The sequence below is a fragment of the Protopterus annectens genome, chromosome 12.part0, assembly GCF_019279795.1.
Source record: "Protopterus annectens isolate FY-2018-M chromosome 12.part0, PAN1.0, whole genome shotgun sequence".
NCBI classification, from domain to species: domain Eukaryota; kingdom Metazoa; phylum Chordata; order Ceratodontiformes; family Protopteridae; genus Protopterus; species Protopterus annectens.
The window spans coordinates 523,553,899-523,566,707 of record NC_056746.1 but is presented as its reverse complement, the minus strand read 5'-3'; the positions used below and the strand labels follow the sequence as shown (position 1 = coordinate 523,566,707).

At 39.0% G+C, this 12,809-nt stretch overlaps 1 protein-coding gene across 1 annotated transcript in view; it reads right to left on the bottom strand.

Moving 5' to 3' along the window:
- The window catches only part of DRC3 (dynein regulatory complex subunit 3), a 557,555-nt gene that overhangs the window by 387,121 nt on the left and 157,625 nt on the right, over positions 1–12,809 (bottom strand). The window contains exon 5 of the mRNA XM_044089663.1: positions 7,248–7,367. Within this exon, the coding sequence (XP_043945598.1) occupies positions 7,248–7,367 (120 nt within the window). The remainder of the gene's footprint in view (positions 1–7,247; positions 7,368–12,809) is intronic.

Sequence of the window (12,809 nt, the reverse complement as noted above, 5' to 3'; positions counted from 1 at the left end):
ACAAATTTAAACAAACAAAAAAAATTCTAAGCTTGTTTCCTGCCTTTCCTGTAACTAGTCTAGCCCAAATACAGATTTGCTGTAACCAGGACTGTTTGCAAGCTTCTGAGCCCCCAAAGTCTTTCTGTGTTGGAGGGAAGCCTTCCAGCTTATCAGTGGGAGTGGTAAGCATTAGGGAGCCTGTCTACCACAAGAGTGGTTTCTGGCCCAGAAATTGTAGTTTATTGTCCGTTTGGAAGTTTTTCCATCTCTTTCAGCTTTCGGGTTTAAAAGCCCTTATTTGCACTTGTTTCCCACCTTTCCTGTAACTAGTCTAGTCCAGATACAGATTTGCTGTATCCAGGACTGTTTGTAAGCTTCTGAGCCCCCCCAAGCCTTTCTGCATTGGAGGGAAGCCTTCTAGCTTATCAGTGGGAGTGGTAAGCACTAGGTTGCCCAGAAATATTAGTTTACTGGCCTCTTTGGCAGTTTTTCCATCTCTTTCAACTTACTGGTTTAAAAACCCGCATTTGTGCTTGTTTCCCATCTTTCCTGTAACTAGTCTAGTCCAGATACAGATTTGCTGTATCCATGACTGTTTGTAAGCTTCTGAGCCCCCCAAGCCTTTCTGTGTTGGAGGGAAGCCTTCTAGCTTATCAGTGGGAGTGGTAAGCACTAGCTAGCCTATCTACCACAAGGGTGGTTTCTGGCCCAGAAATTGTAGTTTATTGGCCGTTTGGGAAGTTTTCCCATCTCTTTCAGCCTTTTGGTTTAAAAGCCCGCATTTGCACTTGTTTCCCACCTTTCCTGTAACTAGTCTAGTCCAGATACAGATTTGCTGTATCCAGGACTGCCTGTAAGCTACTGAGCCCCCCAAGCCTTTCTGTGTTGGAGGGAAGCATTCTAGCTTATCAGTTACATGTGTTTCATCTTACCTATTGTCATGTATGTATTATATAAGAAGCACAGCAAAACATGATCTATGAGGACAAAGTAACAGTGACATAGAAGATAGCCACAAAGAGTACAGAAAGCTATGCTTTAACATTGAGCAAATAAGATAATAGTACAATCAAGATAGCATGCAAGTATTACACGTGTTATGGGGATAAGCTTGTGATATATAACCCATCGTTGTACCATAATGCATAGTGCATACAACTGACTGTGCATTACTGGTGTTTCACCATCATCTGTGATGGAACAGTACAGCATCTTGGCACAGACTGCAGGCACCAGTTCTGTGCACTTGTACGATGTGACATCTTATCTACTGCCACATCTCTAACCGGTAGCATACAACTGAGTGTGCATGCATATGAGAAAACACATGCATACTCAGACACAAGCAAAGACACAGACACATGCACACATATACACACCCACACGCAAAATACATGGCAGCATTTCTCACATACTGCATACAAAGTATAGCAGTCTTGTGTTTGACACACAGCAGTTAACAGCATAAATACCATTACTCCAAACTGCTGTGTAACAAGTATTAATGCACACTAGAAATAAAGAAACTAGAAAAAGTAGTACATATGCTGAGGCATGCAGCTCATGGTAGTATGTACTGCACTATTCCTCAATGCAGCACATTAAAGTATGTTCTGCTGTATATATTTTTGAAATTATACAGCATTCTGGCACAGCCATGGTTGATGCCATGTACATAAGAGACATGCAGCAACAGTCATTACTGTATATGGACATCATTTTTTTTCTGCAGGGTGCACAATGTGTGAGCAATGTGCAGATTCAGCATCCCATGCCACAAAGCATTAGCCATGGGGTGTGTAGGACTCACAATGTGCTTCTTGTTTCCATGCTCTATAGTGTTGGGCACTTTATTTATGTAACAAGGAGGATTGTTAGACATTTACTTGTTTTTTACGTTACTTTATTTATTTACCTATAAAACTATCTATCTGACTAGAAGAGTCCTCTGACCACAGACTACTTTCAAAGAAGGCCAAGAAAGGAAAAATACAAATACAAAAGCAATCAGTATAATGTATAATGTTACTTAGCAAACAGTTTTGTACAACAGGCAATTTGTATAGACAATATAAAAACATTTTCTGAATACATAAATTATATAGTGTATTATCAAAATGTTGAAATTTAAAACAGTTTTCAACAAAATTATCAACTCGTTTATCCAACATTGGTAATACCAGATTACCAAAAATGTCAGAAATGGTAACCACGGCAATCAACATTTGAACACCGGAAGTTCCAGTGTTGAATGTTTGTGTTACTGTTAACATTTTTGTAGGGGGCAAGCCCCCTGCACCCCGATGTGGGGGGTCTGTGCCCCCCACACCCCTGCATATTATATATACCAACTCCGAGATCACACTACAGTGAGGAAAAGGGAACACTTCCCGATCTGCACTGTACAGCGATCTCAATTCAAAACATCAGTTTCATATTAGCAAATGTGTACTCACTTTCGCTAATATGAAGTCATATATTTTCAGTTCGACATTACAGGCATTGGTGGAACACACGTCCAACCAACCTGTTTTCGTTGAACTGCATTTCCACATTTTGATTCGAAACCAAATTATACATTTGTCATGTACATCAGAGACTCCACACAGATATGGCTTTGTGTATGGTTTAGATTAACTTGGCATAAACATTGTACATGCAGTTCTATTCAGTGGGTGATTTGTAGAAGACAAATGAAACATTTAATACATGATAAACATGAGTGCAAACCTGGAGGCATGACCCATTAAACATCACAAAAACAGCATTAGCACAAATGTACTGAAGCTTTTCTCCCTGGGTCTCCAATGAAAAAGGGTATTGCCCATTCCGACTTTCCCGGTCAACAAAGATAGATGGATAAATAACTAAATAATGTTAAATGTAATGAAGCATTTAAGTGATACCATACTCATGTTCGTAGAAGCATTAACATGGACTGAGAGTAAGTCATTATATCTTAATAAGGAGTTTAGGTAGGAATAGTTTCAGGAAGGGAAATCCATGCTTTGGTAACAGTATATGACTCACAATGTAAGTTATTTAAGACCTGATACATTTAGCATAGACATAGCACGGGATTAAAAATGTATACTGTTTCAGAATGTTTTGAGATGGACAGGGTGTCTGCAGCCAGTTTGGCATCAGTTCTGGGACTCTGGCCTACAACTATTTGACTACAGATGTCGTCCAGTTTAGATTTAAAAATGTTTTTGAGAATAACACCGAATGTGTGATAGGAGACCTTGGGACCCAGGTGGACAGTAGTCTCTCCTTTGATAGTCACATTGCCACAGTAGTCAGGAAGTCCTTCTACGTGGCACACCTCATCATAAAAGGGTTCTCATCCAGGAAAAAAAGAGATCATTGTTCCCCTCTACTCGACACTCATTAGACCCATTATAGAGTACAACGCCCCTTTTGGAATGTACATCACAAGACATCTGCAGAAGCTGGAAAGGCCACAGAAGTACCTCACAAAGAGGATTACTGGCCTCAAACAAATGCCCTACACTGACCGCCTCAAAAAACACCAGCTTTACTCCGTAGCATATCGCCTACTCTGAGGTGATCGCTGCCTAACATATAAAGCTATGTCAAACCCAGAGCTGTTGGACATGCTACACCTAAAGAAATCCCAATCCCTCCAAGTTACACGCTCTAGGGACCTAACCCTTGTCACCACAATAAACAGAACATGCTGGAGGGATAGATTCCTGTCCAAGAGACTTCCCATACTCTGGAACAGGCTACCCATCTATGTCAAGCAAAGTTCTTCATTAGCACTCTTCAAAAAAAATCTTGATGAGTGGATGGGAAATAGGAAATACACCCCGGGGATCACTTCTGTGTCTCTGCTCGACAGTGGCACAGGAAAATAACTTTCTTGTGTGGTGTAAGCCAGGGTACCTTGTTGGCTAGGCTTACGTAGGCCCTTGGGCCGATAGCCTAGTACCTACCTATGAACCTAAAGGGTACCAGGTTTTTCTGAATTCATGGATAAGAAGAATTTAGACACGCGTGAAAGAAAACAAAAGCTGGATAAATGCCTGGTATACACCTCAAGCGAAAAAAAAATGAAAAGACCAATGGTTAGACCACAGCTGAAGATAACAATGGAATAATCCACGTCAGGAAATAAATCACTTGCAGCTTCACAGTAGTGCCCTTTATAAAACCAAAAGTTGTAACTGAGATATAGTAGTCAAGGTAGGAAACGGTTCACTTGCAGTTTCACACCACTTTATTAAACAAGAGTAAGCGCTTTCGCGATCTAAGTCAGCTGATCGCTTCTTCAGACTCATAAAAACAGTTAAAACATTGGTATTTCAAATATGGTTCAACCAATGAAAACACATATAGAACTATGACATAGACTAATTAAAATTACATACATCAGTACATTAATTTGCCTTATATTCTGCATAAGATGAAATAAAATATACATATAGCAGACACATTTTATGTAATAATCCATATTACTTAATGTTTTAGTGGTCTGGATTTTAAAAAAGGTTTCAAGGAAACAGCATTGTTCAATCCAGGAGACCTATCTGCCTGAAGTAGTAAAATCCATCTTTGTTCTGCTTCCTCTACCTTATTCCTTATATCACCTCCCCTCTTACTTTTATTTATTATTTCTAAAACCATGAAATTAAAAATATGTTTCATATCTTCTTCTTCCACATGTTTTGCTAAAGCACTTGTGTCTTTTTTATTTCTTATATCTCTAAGGTGTTCAAGGATACGTTCCTTTAGACACCTATTGGTTTTGCCTATATAAAAGGCATGACAGACAGTGCAGAAGCTGAAATAAACCAAATTTTGTGTTCTGCAGTCAGCATAAAAATCTATATCCAGACCACTTAAAGCTGTTTAAACTGCTGACCACTGTTACTCTCTAGTCTGGCAATAGAGCTTAACAGTGCTGACATGTGCTTACAAAACGTTGTTATTCACCTTTCTGACTTTGTTAAGTACATTTCTTATGTGATAAATGTGCTTAACAAAGTTTTTTTCTTTTTTCTGAATTCTGATTTATGGTAGTCTATAAACAACATTATTTATTACTGTCCATAAGTTATGTCTTAAAAATGACTCAAATAAAAATAAATTAAAAAATGCCACAACATGTTAAAATGACAGCTGTCACATATGTGAGTTGATCAGAAGGAATATCTATAAGAAAACTTTGTAGTTAAACCACTCAACTGTTTTTTAGGTGGCTGTCTTCGCATTTATGTTTATGTCTGGAAATTTAGCTTTATATGGATTCATTCACCATGGAAAGTGATGCCGGTATGTAAACTACTGGATTATCCAACTTCTGCTATGGCTGTAACCCATGGTAGGAAACTGAAACAGGCTAGGGTTACTATGAGGAATTAATCCAATGTCCCCACTTTTTTGCAGGGGGAAAGACAGCTGCATTATACTGTTTTAGAGACAGGAGACATTTCTTCATTATGCAAAAATGAAGGGCAGTCAAAATCAGCAGTATAGATGGAGGAAGAACCTGTCACTCTCTCCTCTCCAGAGTGCAGACCTACACTGTAATGCAGACATCATGAATGGAGCAGGAGGCATTTGCTGATGGTAAAACAACAGCCACAGGCTCTTGGGGCCCAGCTCTGGCAGAAAAAAAATGTCTACAAAAATAGCAATAGCAATGACACAGATCAGAGTCACACATTTTCAAGAAATTTGCACAGTTTTGTTCATGCCAGATACTGTTGAGGTATTTGTAATTCTCTGTTACTGTCTATTTGTGTTGTGCTTGCTTGCTGTGCAGCACATTTAAGTGAATCTTGAATTGCACGTTATAATTTTTTAAATCAATTTTTTGTTCTAGATCTTCAGATTATGAAGCTCTTCTCAGAACCAATTATTCCATCTCTTCTTCTCCTGAGTCCCTGAGGGATGTATTTCATTTCAAAAAAGGATTAGCCTTACTGGCAGTGCACCTTTTTATGGGGGCTGTAATGAAGAACAACAGTTCATGGCTGAGTGGCAGTCACCAATAAGTGGTTTTGTTTTATTTTATTATAATACTGTAACAGTAATGGGCTGAGCTACACACAAGCATGCAGAATGTAGAGGTTGAGAATGATGCTTCCAAGCTAACTTAGGTATGCTGATGTGCAGATCAAACCAAGAACAGTGTGCTTAGTTTAAAATCCATGTTTCTCTTACAGTCTCCATTAGGGCATGCTTTTGTTATACAGAAAAAAAAGTTTCTTTGTTACTGGGATTCAACTCTGAATGACATGGACCAATTTCAGGCTTATCTTAGAATCACTGTCGGGTTAAGTGACTTGTTCAGAATCACACAGCAGGCAAATTGAGGCTCTAAGACTTAAACCCATAACTGCTGCAATGTATAGGTATAGCACAACCTTCCCTGCAGGACAGACAGCTGCTCTCCAATCACAATAGTGGACAACTGAAAAATAAAAATAAAGCCTTGAAAAAATAGACAACTATAAAAAAAAATAGTAACTCCAGAGGGAGCACATCAGTGTAAATTGGTTGAAGTTTACTGAAACTACACTCGGGAACAGTGAAGTTTTCCTTTTTCTCCACTATTGTGTGACCCTGGAGTTGATATAAGTTTGGAGTGTGTGCGTGTGTGTGGGGTGGGGTGGGGGGGTTGGAGGGAAGCTTGCTTCCTTACAAAAACTTTCCTCAGAATGCTCACAGAAGGTAGTTCAGCGATTATTCTTCAACATTTTTACATTTGCTGAAAATGTTTATGGTGGCTCGACATGAATCCACTCCCACAGAATGGGTGCTGCACCATAATATATAGGTTCTATCCCCTACACATCTCAAATCTTTAAATATACTACTTTCAAGTTCACTGTATCAGAAGAAGGAGACTGTATTTGCAAAACCTGTAATTCGCTGTTATCTGTCCACATTTCCAGGTTTTACAAATGCAGTCCTTAAAAGAATGAGAAACAGTTAGGAGGTGGTCATTGAATACTTGATTATTTCTCACTGTCCCAGCACCCCTCCAACTCATAGGGTGCTAGATGAACCCGGAATGCTGGTGCACTTAACACTTTCCCAATGCAGCAACAGGTTGGATAAGTATATATATTATCTTAGATAGAACTAAGCAGTATTTGTTGCACTGTATCCCAGTGAATCCAAAGATTTGTTATTTACCATATAGATATACGTAGTGGTACGCATGCTCTATCCCAGCAATTTGCAGTATTTATTATACTTTAGCCTAATAAATCCTATAATGTGCATTATACCTTATGCAAATCCAGTTCTTGCTGCCGGAGCTGCTCTTCTTCAAACTTCTTTTGTGCAACAGACTCATTGTGATTCAGTTCTTCAATGGCATACTGGTATTTCTGATTAGCTGCCTCCCTCTAGAAAACACAAAATGGCAAGTCAATGAGACGTCCAAGACCATTGAGTCTTGCACTACAACTATGTATTGCTATTTTCTGTAGGTATCATTCATCTAATTCCATTTGTTCAAGACTAATAAATCAGAATAATTTTCAATTAAACTAGATTACATTGGGGGAAGATGCATATGACTGCTCCCCATGCATAACTACTGCTCTGGTTATCAGACTTTGGTTGTAAGCAGTGGCGGCTGGTGACTTCACATCAAAAGGGGGCTGTAGGCGACAGTTGAATGGGTGGAGCCAATGGGAAGAGTGTGGTCAACTAGAAAGGGGTGGAGCTATGCTCAAAACCACAAAAACTGGGACTTTAATTAAGTACTCTGCCCTGGGTGCCAAACTGTCATTATGAGAGTACAATCAGGACAAAATAAAATGGAGAAGAAAAAAAATATTTCAATGCACATGACAGTTTACTTAATATCTAGATGGAAACAAAAAGGTTGTGAGGCATGAAAAAATAAATTACTTTTTAAATACATTACTGGAATGCCAGTTAAAATCAAGTATAAAAAACAAGCAGCACTCAACTCAAACCACTTCTCCTTGCACTGCAGTTCTAATTATAATTTATATTCAGCTTTATAAAAGTACCAAGTAACATGTTGAAAGTAGCAATCTCTGTGATACCCCCACTTGTAAAAATGTTTCTTATCCAAAAAAGTCCTGCTGCCTGACAACTATCTACTTGTTTCATGGGGAAAACATGATCAAAGTAAAAAAAATGAACAGCAAACAAGAAACAAGCTCAAGAGAAATTGCTTAAAGGATTACTTCACAGGTTATGGACCACACATGATAGATTGCCATTCTGTTTAGTTTATGGGTAAAGCCTGCAAACAGTGGTGGCTCGTGATCTCAGACTGCAGGACTGCAGCCCCCCAGCTGTGAACCACAATGGTACAATCCGATAACTCATCCTAACCTGCGCATAGAAAGTGAATCCAGACTGCTGACTTACCAGTCCGAATTCAGGAAGAAGGCAACAGACTGCTGATGTCCCAGAATTCTATGTGGTGCTAACTGCATAGACTGGAAGGGGATCGGACTGCAAGGTCAGCAGTCTTGGAACATTTGCAAACAGGAACCAGGAAACCAGAAGTGTACATTCCTACGCAAACGCAGACAAGCCAAGATACTCAGAATGAAGCTGTGGAACAGCTTTGGATTATTTTATCATAATTTTTGCAGGATGAGGCTTTGGATTATTGCAGGTACACTGTGTGTGTGTGTGTGTGTGTGTGTGTGTGTGTGTGTGTGTGTGTGTGTGTGTGTGTGTGTATGTGAAATGCCCCAGTTGATTTATATTGTTATATTGGTGGCTATAGAGAGAACTCAGGATACCTGCTGGTGGTGGTTAGAGAATACCTCAGGCTTGAACCCTGTACCCTGGGTGCAGGTAACAAGAGCCTGAATTCCCTACCCACCACCATTTGTCAAACTTTTGCAGATTTTTGGCTCATATTTTGTTCTGCTCTGCTCCTCATAAAATCTGTGGTTTCTGAATTTTTAATTCCTTAAATAGTTGATGGTGCAGTGGTGCAGTGGTAGCATTGTTGCCTCACAGCTAGAGATTCTCTGGTTTGATTCTTGGCTGGGGTGCCTTCTGTGTGGACTCTGCATGTCCTCCCTGCGTTTGTGTGTGGGTTTGCTCTGGTGTCCTTCCATGTTACAAAGACATGTGTCTGCAGTATTTCTCCCCAGGCCTCTGCTGAAAATTGGCTTTTGTTCCAAGTCAGACTTTCATGGTTAACAAATGTTAAATAAATAAAATTGACAGGCATTTGAATTTCAGACTTCATATTCTTCAGAAAGTGGGCAGCCACAGTAGTGCAGCGGTTAGTGTTGTCACCTCAGAGCAAGAGGTTCTCTGGTTCAATCCTCGGCTGGGGTGCCTTCTGTGCGGAGTCTGCATGTCCTCCCTGTGGTCACGTGGGTTTCCTCCAGATGCTATGGTTTCCTCCCACATCCCAAAGACATGCTGTAGGTGAATTGGTCACTCTAAATTGGCCCTAGGCGTGAGTGTGTGCATGTGTGTGCCTTCCATGGAAGGTGGGGTGCAGGGCTGGCAACTCAACACCATAAAACTCTACTGCCAATCATGAGCGGACAAGTGATCCGCTGTGGTGATCCCTAACCAGGAAAAGCCGAAAGAAGAAGAAGAATATTCTTCAGAAAGTACATAGTAACACAAAACCTTTTATTCTAACAATTTTCTAAGTTTATAAGATGAATATTTGACATTTGTCCCTATTTTTGGGACTGTATTCCCCCATTATTGGCTTCTTCCAGGTTTTGTGTGCTAAGGTTGAGAGCTATGGTGAGAACTGAATTCACTAAATGGTAGCCATTTAAGTTTCAGTCTTCCTCTCTTTCATAAAACAGCTGATTTGGCATAGTGGTATGTTGCTCTGACTGTTTTGCACAGGGTCCTGGGTTCAAGACTTGTCAGCGAAATGTATGGTGGTAATACAGCATTTTATATTAGCAACTATCCAAGATTATACAAGTAATGTTTAAAATGTGTCCCTGGTTTTTGGGCTTCCCCCCCCCCCCATAAATTTTGGCTTTTTCCAGATTTCTTGTGCTGCAAAGTTGAGAGATACAGTTGAGTGTTGAGTAGATTTTACAAGGAGCTGAGATTTGCAGGGGGAGAGAAGCTTAGTGATGCTTATGCTGAGTCTGCTTGCATTGTTAATAGCACAACAGGTAGTGTACTTGCTTTTGATGCAGAAGGCTGTGCGTTCTACTTCCACAGGGGGTGGATGCTGCCATACTGAGAATGTCCTCTTTGGCGAAGATGCAGGCACTTTATTTGTAGATGAAACAATGAAATATAAAGTTGTTTGCTAGCAGCAACCTCTTCATTAGTTACAGATCTCTTTAATGTGGAATTATTTAGATGAATTTTACTTCTGCAGAGATTGTGCATATTTACTGATACTGGTGGATTGTAGAAGTTTGAGTAGACTTATGATGGAAATGTTCTCAACTGGGCAGTTTTGTCATTATTGGTGCATGCATTTTGTTTCATTGTTTACTGGAAAAATGTTCAAAACAATAAATTTAAAACACCCTCTAACAACTGTACTATATTATACAAGGAATATAATTTAATACAATCAGGAAGGTGCATCACACAACACATGTATGTCTTGTGTGCAAGGGGCCCTATCATTTGAAAACAGCCGAAAGTTAATCTTTATACTAGCCAAATGTATTTCCTTTGAATGTGGATTTCAATGCTGTTTCAATGAATGTGAGTTTCAAGGGCAGAGAAGTTTTAATGCTAAGTCTGTTTTCATTGTGAGACTGCATTGCATTGTTTAGCAGATGTAATAGTGTTTGTGCAGTAAAATGCAAAATAAAACTTTCAAATGAAATCCAAATCATCCTAGAAGTAAAGCAGTATGCCCATTACAGTGTTTATGGGAAATGGGGCGAAATAGCCAAGTAATGGGACATTGGAATAGCTGCAGAGGGGAGGCTCCATTCAATCTTTATTTTGTAAGGGGGAAGAGTCACTACATGGGGGAGTGGGGTGCAACAAGTATGTCAAAATTTGAAATGTCTCTGGCTGATGGTGATGGCACTGACACATTTGTCATACCTCTCAACTTCAGAGCAAGAAATCTGGAAAAAGCCATAAATAGAAGTGTGACAAAGGCTCAAAAATAAGGACAATTTTAAATGTTGCTCTTATAAACTTAGAAAGACAATAGACTAGTAGGTCCTGCGTTAGTATGCATTTTCTGAAGGGTATGAAATCTAAAACTCAAATATCTGTCATTATTTTCTAACTTCAATCTTTAATGATTTGCTACTAATTTGCCAGAAAACCACGATTTTATGAAAAACAGACCAAAAATGTGACGCATAAATATAAAATATCCAGACAATATAGCTGGGAACCTGTCAAAGAAGGGACACTTTTTAACATTAGTACTGTTAAGGTGAGCAGCTGACAAAATAAGAGAATCTTCATGCATTTCTGAAATAAAAGTAATCTGTAACTCTGATCATTAAAATTATTTATTAATTGTAAACCCTTCACGTTTCTTTCAAAATTGCCATTTTGTGGAGGGATTATTATAGGGGTAGAGCAACATTTTGAGCCAAAATCAGGGACAGTTGAGAGGTTTGGATATACCTAATTCTATAAAGAGATTTATGTGGGCATACCTCTCAACCTCTTAACGCAGGAAATTTGGCCAAATATATTGGGAGAGCAAACACTACTAAAAACTGCTCTTGTATAAACTTAGACAGTTGATAGACTAACAGGTCTTGCTTTAGAATGTATTTTTCTGAAGGGTATGAAGTCTGAAACTCAATGTCTGTCATTATTTAGTGACTTCATTCCTAAATGATTTGCCAGAAAACCACAAATTTTATGAGGAACAAACCAAAAATAAGAATCTAAAATCTATTAATTCTGTGAAAATCTGGAGAGTTGAGAGGTATAGTTCAGCTGGGAGAATTGTGCGGCAGAAATCCTACACGACGGACTTAGCTCCCTAGGGATGGACAATAAGTACCCTCCACAAAAAAAAATGAAGATTTCAGAGAAGTGATTGCTTCAATCTGGCTTCATCACGTTCAGTAGCATTCAGAATCATTTAGTGAAAATATTCAGTAACAAAAAAGCTTGTGCTTGTAGACAGTTGATTTAACTGGTTCCTAATCGAACACATCCAACCAAGAACTGGAAGGGGGAGTACCTGAGCTGATCAGATAATCAATAAACACCTTCCTGATTGTATTAAATGATATTCTTTGTATAATACAGTACAGTTGTTAGACTGCATTTTAAATGTATTGTTTTGAACATTTTTCCAGTAAACAATGAAACAATGAAACAAAATGGATGCACCGATAATGACAAAACTGCCCAGTTCAGAACATTTCCATCATAAAGAGCTACTCAAACTTCTACAATCCACCAGTATCAGTAAATATGCACAATCTCTGCAGAAGTAAAAGTCATCTAAATAATTCCACATTAAAGAGATCTGTAACTAATGAAGAGGTTGCTGCTAGCAAACAACTTTATATTTCACTGTTTCATCTACAAATAAAGTGCCTGTTGCCCTTGAGGAAGAAATTCCCTATGTTACATTAAAAAAATGATAAGCTAGTAATATTGCAATAGAGAATGGATGGCAAACTGATAACAGGTTCATAGTTGCTAGATATCTCCACCAAAGAGGACATTCTTAAGACTGCAGCATCCATCCCCTTTAAAAGTACAACACACTACAGTATCAGCAATGCAGCTACATACTGTGGGAGTAGAACCCACAACCTTCTGCATCAAACACAAGTATTCAACCTGTTATGCTATTAACAATGCAAGCTAAGCATAAGCAGCACTAAACTTCTCTTCCCTGAAGCTCTCAG